The sequence below is a fragment of the Corythoichthys intestinalis genome, chromosome 2, assembly GCF_030265065.1.
Source record: "Corythoichthys intestinalis isolate RoL2023-P3 chromosome 2, ASM3026506v1, whole genome shotgun sequence".
Classification (NCBI taxonomy): domain Eukaryota; kingdom Metazoa; phylum Chordata; class Actinopteri; order Syngnathiformes; family Syngnathidae; genus Corythoichthys; species Corythoichthys intestinalis.
This window is the reverse complement of record NC_080396.1, coordinates 71,186,691-71,196,582: the sequence shown is the minus strand read 5'-3', so window position 1 is coordinate 71,196,582 and position 9,892 is coordinate 71,186,691. Positions and strand designations below refer to the sequence as shown.

Below are 9,892 nucleotides of genomic sequence, written 5' to 3'. Positions count from 1 at the left end.
AAATCAGCAAAAACTGATCCAGAAATTCCCCAAAATCAAAACATAGTGACCCTGGAAGTGCCCCTAAATCAACAGGAAATGGATTTGAAGATAAAAGTGAGACAAAATCCCAGAAATCAATACAAAATCAAGAGGAAGTGACCTGAAATGAACAGGATGTGACCCGGAAGTGCCCCTAAATCAACAAGAAATGGATTTGAATTAAAAAAGTGACCCAAAATCAACAGGAAGTCACCCAGAAATGCGCTGACATCAACAGGAAGTGACCCATTAGTGGCGCGGAAATGCCCCCAAATCAACAAAAAGTAACCCAGAAATTCCCCAAAATCAAAATGAAGTCATCCTAAAATGAAAAGGAAGTAACAAAAAAGTGCCCTTATATAAAAGTGACCCAAAATCAGCAGGAAAGGACCCGGGAATGCCCATAAAAATAAACAAAAAGTGATCAAAACTATGTGTTGATATGATTATAAATAAAGGTCACCCAAAATCAACAGGAAGTGACCTGAAATGAACACAAAGTGATCCAGAAGTGCCCCTAAATCAACAAGAAATTGATTTGAAGTTAAAAGTGACCCAAAATCAACAAGAAGTAACCCTGAAATCCATCCAAATTAACAGGAAATTTTAAGAAAAAAGTGACCCAAAGTCAACTAGAAGTGAACATGATATTCTCCCAAAATCAACATTAAGTTACATGAAATGAGGTGACCCAGAAATGCCCCCAGGTTAACAGGAAATTGGTTTGAATATAAAAGTGACCAAAAATCAACAGGAAGTCACCCAAAAATGCGTTGGGATCAACAGGATTAGTGACCCAAAATCAACAGGAAGTTTCCCGGGAATGCCCCCCCCCCAACAATTGGGAAGTAACCCAATATGAACAGGAAGTGACCCGGGAATGTCCCACAGTTAAATCATTGAAGGTGCTAGTTGTCCAAATCCTCTTTTTCGAGCCTCATAAGAGCAAATGTTTCTGATGTATTTTTCATTTTTCGGGAAATTTTGTCGGCCGCACTCACCAGTCTCAGCTCCGGGACGGATCTGCCCAAGCTCCATTCCTGGCTGTTGGCAATGTTAACTGCAGACAAAAGAACAGTAATTATTCTCTAATGAATCTTTTTACAAATGTTTTAATGTACATTTTTCATTTTGATGTACCTAATACATTCTCAAAGGGAAAACAAATAAACTGAGAGGGACTAAACATTCTCTTTCTCAGGGAGAATGAACAAGAAGTCAGCCACAAATGATTCTAAAATCCACAGAAAATGATCTAAAAGGTACAGGAAATGACCCTGGAATGCCCTAAAATGTACCAGAAATGACTCTAGTGACCCAGAAATGCCCAAAATAAACCAGAGTAACCCAAAAGTCAATTGAAGTGACCCAAACCAACCAGGAAGTGACCCAAAATCAACAGGAAGTAAACTATAACAACCAGGAATTGACTAATAAATGCCCCAAAGTCAACAGGATGTTATCCAAAATCATCAGGAAGTGACCTGTAACTGCCCTAAATAACAGGAAGTGACCTAAAATCATCAGGAAGTGACCCCAAAAAATGCCATAAAATACAGAGGAAGTCATGCAGAAATGCCCCCAAATCAATAGGAAGTGACTTGTAATTGCTCCAAATTAACAAGAAGTGACCCAAAAATCAACAGAAAGTGGCATGTGATTACCCCAAATTAACAGCAAGTGACCTGTAATTGTACCAAATTAACAGGAAGTGACCTGAAATCAAAAGGAAGTGACCTATAATTGCCCCAAATTAACAAGAAATGACCTAAACCAACAGGAAATTACTCAGAAATGCCCCCAAATCATCAGGAAGTGACCCAAAATCAACAAGAAGTGGCCTGTAATTGCCCCAAATTAACAGGAAGTGACCCAACATCAACAAGAAGTGGCCTGTAATTGCGCCAAATTAACTAGAAGTGACCTAAAATCAACAGGAATTGACTTGTAATTGCCCCAAATTAACAAGAAATGACCCAAACCAACAGGAAGTGGCCTGTGATTACCCCAAATTAACAGGATGTCACCCTAAATCAACAAGAAGTGGCCTGTAATTGTCCCAAATTAACAGGAAGTGACCTATAATTGCCCCAAATTGACAAGAAATGACCCAAACCAATAGGAAGTCACTCAGAAATGCCCCAAATCATCAGGAAGTGACCTGTAATTGCCCCAAATTAACAGGAAGTGACCCAAACTCAACAAGAAGTGGCCTATAATTGCCCCAAATTAACAAGACATGACTCAACCAACAGGAAGTCACTCAGAAATGCCCTTAAATTGTCAGGAAGTGACCTTTAATTGCCACGAATAACAGGAAGTGACCTAAAATCAACAAGAAGTGACTCATAATTGCCCCAAATTAACAAGAAATGACCCTAAAATCAACAGCAAGTCACCTGTAATTAGCCCAAATCATCAGGAAGTGACCTGTAATTTTTCCCAAATTAATAGGAAGTGACCCAAAATCAACAGGAAGTGACCTATAATTGCCCCAAATAAACAAGAAATTACCCAAAACTGAACAGAAAGTTGCCTGTGATTACACCAAATCATCAGGAAGTGACCTGTAATTGCCACAAATAACAGGAACTGACTCAAAATAGCAGGAAGTGACCTGTAATTGCCCCAAATTAACAGGAAGTGACCAAAATCAACAAGAAGTGGCCTCTAATTGCCCCAAATTAACAGGAAGTGACCTAAAATCAACAGGAGGTGACTTGTAATTGCCCCAAATTAACAAGAAATGACCCAAAAATCAACAGGAAGTGACCCAAAATAGCAGAAAGTGACCTATAATTGCCCCCAAATTAACAGGAAGTGACCTAAAATCAACAGCAAGTCACCTGTAATTAGCCCAAATCATCAGGAAGTGACCTGTAATTTCCCCAAATCAATAGGAAGTGACCCAAAATAAAGAGGAAGTGGCCTGTAATTGTCCCAAATTAACAGGAATTGACCTAAAATCAGCACCAAGTCACCTGTAAATAGCCCAAATCATAGGAAGTGACCTGTAATTTTTCCCAAATTAATAGGAAGTGACCCAAAATCAACAGGAAGTGTCCTGTAATTGTCCCAAATTAACAGGGAGTGACCTGAAATAAACAGGAAGTGACCTGTAATTGCCCAAAATTAACAAAAAATGACCCAAAAATCAACAGGAAGTGACCCAAAATAGCAGAAAGTGACCTATAATTGCCCCCAAATTAACAGGAAGTGACCTAAAATCAACAGCAAGTCACCTGTAATTAGCCCAAATCATCAGGAAGTGACCTGTAATTTCCCCAAATCAATAGGAAGTGACCCAAAATAAAGAGGAAGTGGCCTGTAATTGTCCCAAATTAACAGGAATTGACCTGAAATCAACAGGAAGTGACCTATAATTGCCCCAAATTAACAAGAAATTACCCAAAAATGAACAGAAAGTTGCCTGTGGTTACAGCAGCAAAAATGAACAGAAAGTTGCCTGTGATTACCTGCTGCAAATTGACAGCAGGTGACCTGTAATTGCCACAAATAACTAGAAGTGACCTAATATCAACAGGAAGTGACCCCATAAATGCCATAAAATCAAGAGGAAGTCACTCAGAAATACCCCCAAATCATCAGGAAGTGACCTGTAATTGCCACAAATAACAGGAAGTGACCCAGTATAGCAGGAAGCAACCTGTAATTGCCCCAAATTAAAAGGGAGTGACCTAAAACCAACAGGAAGTGACCTGTAATTGCCCCAGATTAACAAGAAATGACCCGAACCAACAGGAAGTCACTCAGAAATGCCCCATAATCACCAGGGAGTGACCTTTAATTGCCACAAATAACAGGAAGTGACCCAAAATAGCCGGAAGTGACTTGTCATTGTCCCAAATTAACAGGAAGTGACCTAAAATCAACAGGAAGTGACCCCTAAATGCCATAAAATAAAGAGGAAGTCATTCAGAAATGCCCCAAAATCAACAAGAAGTGACCAATGAACAGATGTTCATTCGCTGCCAGCCCTCCTAGTTAAAATAGATTGGACATCTAGCTTCACCAATGGCAGCCCATTTTTTTAAAGGAGGGATTTGATGTCAGGCGTAGCAAGCAAGAAAGCCGCCTCTTCCTCCTCCATTCTGTTTCATTAGATTCTGCCTGCCTGCCGGTTGCCATGGCAACACTTCCTCCGCCCCAGCCGGGTGAAGGTGTGTGTGCGCGCGCGTGTGTCGTCTGACTACTTGAGCGAATCCACAATGTGCCTGTGTAATGGCATGAATACACAATGAGGGAACATGCTAGCACACGAAACCTCAAACCTTCAAATACGCGACAAAAAATACATAATTTCCTAGTCCAAATGGATTGGACTTGTAGCACATTTGCAGCCAATCTTCTCTGTTTAAATGAATAGGACATTATTGTTGGCCAATGAGTGAATTTTGGGTCACTTCCTTGTTCAAATTAGGGTATTTACAGTTGACTTCCTGTTGATTTTGGGTCACTTCCTGTACATTCAGGAACATTCTGAGGTCACTTCATGTACATTTTGGATATTTTCCTGTTGGTTCTAGAACATTTCTCGGCCACTTCCTGTTGATTTGAGGTATTTTTTAGGTCACTTCCTGTTGATATCAAGTCATTTTTTAAACCATTGATGTGAATGGGGACACTGTAAATACAAGCAGTAGTTTTTGTCAAATATTTCGTGTCACAATGTTGACAAAGCGGGGATCTCGATTCAAATTCAAATGCTTCAGTGACCCAGAAAGTCCCAGAATTCAACAGGAAAAAACACCAAATCAACAGGAAGTGTCTGAAAATCAACACAAAGTGACCTGTGATGCCCCCCAATTTAACAGGGAGTGACCCGAATTCACCAGGAGTGACACATGAATTGCCCAAAATCAACAGGGAGTGAGTCAAAGTCAACAGGAATTGGCCTCAAAAATGCCTTCAAATGAAAAGAAAATGACACAAAATCAACAGGAAGTGACCTGTAATTGCCCTGAGTAAAAAGGAAGTTGCATAAAGACAACAGGAAGTGACCCAAAATGCCCCAAAATCACCAGGATGTCACCCGGTATTAACAGGAAGTAACCTGGAAATGCCTCAAAATCAATAGAAAATGATCCAAAAACAATAAGGAGTGACTCAGAAATGCTCCAAAATCAACAGGAAATGACCTGTAATTGCCTTAAATTAACAGGAAGCGACCCCATACATGCCATAAAATCATGAACTCATTCAAAAATGCCCAAAAATCAACAGTACACTTCCTGTAATTGTCCCAAAATAACAGGTCACCCAAAATCAACAGGAAGTGACTCATAAATCCCCCGCAGTCAACAGGAAGTGGCCTGTAACTGCCCCAAATTCACAAGAAATGACCCAAACTAACAGGAAGTCACTCAGAAATGCCTCAAAATCATCAAGAAGTGATCTGTAATTTTCCCATATTAACAGTAAGAGACCTCAAATCAACAGAAAGTGACCCCCTAAATGCCATTAAATCAAGAGGAAGTCATTCAGAAATGCTCCAAAATCAACAGGGAGTGACTTGAAATTGTCCCAAAATCAACAGGAAGTGACCTGAAATTGTCCCAAAATCAACAGGAAGTGACCTGAAATTGTCCCAAATTAACAAGAAGCCATCCAAAAACAACAGGAAGTTACTCATAAATACCTCAAAGTCAACAGGATGTCACCTAAAATCAACAGGCAGTCGTCTGTAATTGCCTCAAACAAACAGGAAGTGACCCATAAATGCCCCCAAATCAACAGGAAGTGGCCTGTAATTGCCCCACATTAACAAAAAATGACCCAAACTAACAGGAAGTCACTCAGAAACCATCAAGAAGTGCCCTGTAATTTTCCCAAATTAACAGGAAGACATCTCAAACCAACAGAAAGTGACCCCTTAAATGCCATTAAATCAAGAGGAAGTCATTCAGAAATGCTTCAAAATCAACAGGAAGTGACCTGAAATTGTCCCAAAATCAACAGGAAGTGACCTGAAATTGTCCCAAATTAACATGAAGCCACCCAAAATTCACAGGAAGTGTCTCATAAATGCCCCAAAGGCAACAGGATGTCACCTAAAATCAACAGGCAGTCGTCTGTAATTGCCCCAAATTAACAGAAAGTGACCCAAAATCAATAGAAAGTGACCCAAAGTCAATTGGTAGTGACCCATGAATGCATCAAAACCAACAGGACCTGTAATTGTCCCAAATTAAGGGGAAGTCACCCTAAATAAACAGGAAGTGACTCATAAATACCCCAAATCAACAGGAAGTGACCTAAAATCAATAGGAAGTGACTAATAAATAACCCCAAATCAATAGGAAGTGACCTGTAATTGCCCCAAGTTAACAAGAAATGACCCAAACCAACTGGGAGTCACTCAGAAATACCTCAAAATCATCAGGAAGTGACCTGTAATTTTCCCAAATTAACAGGACGTGAACCATAAACACACAAAATCTGACCTGGAAATTCCTCACAATCAACAGGAAGGACCCCAAGTCAATAGGAAGTGACCCAAAATCAACAGGAAGTGAAAACTTGAAATGGTTTTGCCATTGTAAATACATGGGAGCTTTTATTGTGAATCCTTTTATTGTGAAATTGAGAGGTTTACGAACGTGGGCTTTACGGCGCCCTAAAAAAGTGGAGAAAATAAAAATACTCTGACTATTTAGAGCTCACCAAGTAAGGGCTCATCCTCCTCTTGACGCAAGTGAGCGTCTACCGCCTCGCGCCTTGGCGTATTTGTGTCACTTTCAGCTTTACCAGCTGCAAATCACCCCAAGCGGCGGTGCCCCATCTGCGCCACCGGCGACCCCCACCCCCAGTGTTCATTATATGATTCAGAGCGACGCTTATGCGAGGATTATCCCTCCAACGGCGTGAAATGGGCCCACGCTCAGAGGGGAATTAGATTAAGACTGTCCAAGACCCTTGTTATTGTACGTGCTCAAATTGTCATCGGTTTGAATTTGCGCATCACGACCGATGCTGGAAATAAACTGTTGACGACGATAGACGTGCGTCCAATCGTTGTCGTGCTCTGAATTTAAATGAGTTTGCCACGAGTAGAAAAATTAGCTTGGATAATTGGTTGAGAAATAAGCTAGTTGTGACTTGTTTTTAAAGACAATGCATTGACTTTGATGGGAATGTTGCCCCTACCAACATGGCCGACGTAAGCCCATTTTTGAAGCAATGAAAGGTCTTTTTAATGCCTTTGTTTATCGCTAGTAGACGCCCAATCCGTTTAAATTGGGAGGTTAGCTGCTAACTGACGCGGCCAAACCTCCCACTTCAAATGGATTGGACGTCTATTAACGTCAATGGCAGACAATGAGTAAATAGCTGATGGTTTGAAATTGATAAAACCATCTCTTTCAAGAAGTAAGCAGATTCTGACTTCATTTGAATGTCAATGCATTGACTCTGATGGGAATGTTGCCTCGTGGCAGACATGTTGGTAAGGTCAATGAAAGCTGTTTTCATGCCTCTGCCATCAATTGAAATTAGTTTATCAATTTTAGGTGCCCAATCTATTTGAAGTGGGAGGGTGGCACGTTCGTTCATTCGCTGTCAACCCTCCTACTTCAAATGGATTGGACAGATAATGAGTAAATTGCAGATGCTTTGACATTAATTGAGATATAAGCAAGTTCTGACTTCTTTTGAATGTCAATGCATTGACTTTGATGGGAACGTCGCCTCATGGCGGCCATGTTGGTAGGGGCAATGAAAGCTGTTTTCGTGCTTCTGCCATCAATTGAAATTAGTTTATCACTGTAGATGCCCAATCTGTTTGAAGTGGGAGGGTGGCACGGTCATTCATTTGATGCAGACCCTCCTACTTCAAATGGATTGGACAGATAATGAGTAAATTGCAGATGCTTTGACATTAATTGAGAAATTAGCTAGTTCTGACTTCATTTGAATGTCAATGCATTGACTTTGATGGGAACGTTGCCCAGTGGCGGCCATGTTGGTAGGGGCAATTATAGCTGTTTTCATGCTTCTGCCATCAATTGAAATTAGTTTATCACTAGTAGGTGCCCGATCTGTTTGAAGTGGTAGGATGGCAGGGAACAAAGTTTTCTCTTTTCTGCCGAGCCACGTACTTCAAATGGATTGGACTGAAAATGAGTCAATTGAGTCAATGAGTCAAACGTTACTATAATTGACAATAAGCTAGTTCTGACTTCATTTGAATGTCAATGCATTGACTTTGATGGGAACGTCGCCTCGTGGCGGCCATGTTAGTTGGGGCAATGAAAGCTGTTTTTATGAGTCTGCCATCAATTGAAATGGGTTTATCGCTAGAAGACGTCCAATCCATTTGAAGTGGTAGGATGGCAGGGAACAAAGTTTTCTTACAAAGTTAGAAAAAACAGTTTTTTAATTTTTAGTTTTTTAAAAAACCAATTAATAAACAATAAGGAAAATAGTAATAGTAGCCTAATAATAATAATATATATTTTGTTATTTTTAAATGTTGAGGCAGCAGGGAAAAAACAGTAAATATTTTAAATGTTTATATTTTATGTACTTTTTATTTTAGCGAGAATTAGGAAGTTGAAGCACATGATTTACAGTACTTTTACGGGCAACACAAAAGGACAAGGCGGCCCACGGACCGCCAGTTTGACAACTGTGATTTAGCGACATTGTTGATCAAAAAATTGTCCAAAATCTTAATAGCAAATGTTTTCTTCTTTATTTTTCATAATTCGCTTCTTCATCGTGTATATATATATATATATATATATATATATATATATATATATATATATATATATATATATATATATATATATGTATATATATGCATATTTTTCCAGTTATAAATATGTATGAAAAAACAGTCTATATATAAATATATATATATATATGTAGGTTTTAATTACTTATTAACTTTTCAACCTCTTTACCGTACTTATTTAGTTTTTAATTTTTGAAAATGTAGTTACACTTGTTAATTTGAAAGAAAAAAAAAAGTGGGGAAAAAACAGTAAAATTTCCTTTTTATTTTGAAACAGTAAATGTTTTTTTTATTCTTTTTATTTACATTTATTAAATTACTGTTAGATTTTTAGGATTTTTATAGTACATATTTAATTTTTTGAAATGTGGTTACATTTTTTTTTTTTTTTTTAAAGGAAAAAAACGGCAAATATTTTTTAGGTTTTTTTTTTTAAATTAATCATTTTTCAGCTTCTTTATAGTACATATTCTTTTTTCATTTTTTAAAATTTAGTTACACTTTTTAATAAAAGAACAAGGTGGGGGGAAAAACTAAAAATCCTCATTAAATTATGAATAAAATAAAACTTTTTTATTTCTTTATTTGTATTGACATTTTTTAATTATTGCGGTTTTAGCCTTTTCATAGAACTTTATTCATTCTTTTTTTTTTTAAATTTAGTTACACTTTTTAAAAATAAAAAAGTGGATACAAAAATTTTATTTTATTCAATTTTCAATTTTTATGTTTTTAATTATTTTTTTGGCCTTTTTATAGTATTTTTCCCCATTTTTTAAAATTTAGTTACAGTTTTTAATTTAAAAAAAATTGATTGATGAAAAAAACAATAAAAAATCCTATTTAATTTCTTAAATTATAAAAAGGAAATTATTTTTAATTCTTTGTTTTTATTTACATTTTTGAATTATTAATTTTTCAGCCTTTTCATAGTTCTTTTTTTGTAAGTTTCGTAAAAAGATTTTTAGTTGTTTATTTGTTTTAAAGAAAAAACAGTTAATATTTTTAAACTTTGAGTTTTTAAGAAATACAATAATATGATTATAATAATGATATAAGTCTTTTTATTTTTCAAATTATTTATTCATTCAAATGTTGAAAATTTAAAGCATG

General features: G+C 37.3%; 1 protein-coding gene across 5 annotated transcripts in view; it reads right to left on the bottom strand.

Annotated features, from left to right (window-relative positions):
- The window catches only part of LOC130906606 (arf-GAP with GTPase, ANK repeat and PH domain-containing protein 1-like), a 69,692-nt gene that overhangs the window by 46,822 nt on the left and 12,978 nt on the right, over positions 1-9,892 (bottom strand). For all 5 annotated transcript variants that reach the window (XM_057821128.1, XM_057821119.1, XM_057821098.1 and 2 more), the window contains exon 2: positions 1,023-1,081. In XM_057821128.1, the coding sequence (XP_057677111.1) occupies positions 1,023-1,081 (59 nt within the window). The remainder of the gene's footprint in view (positions 1-1,022; positions 1,082-9,892) is intronic.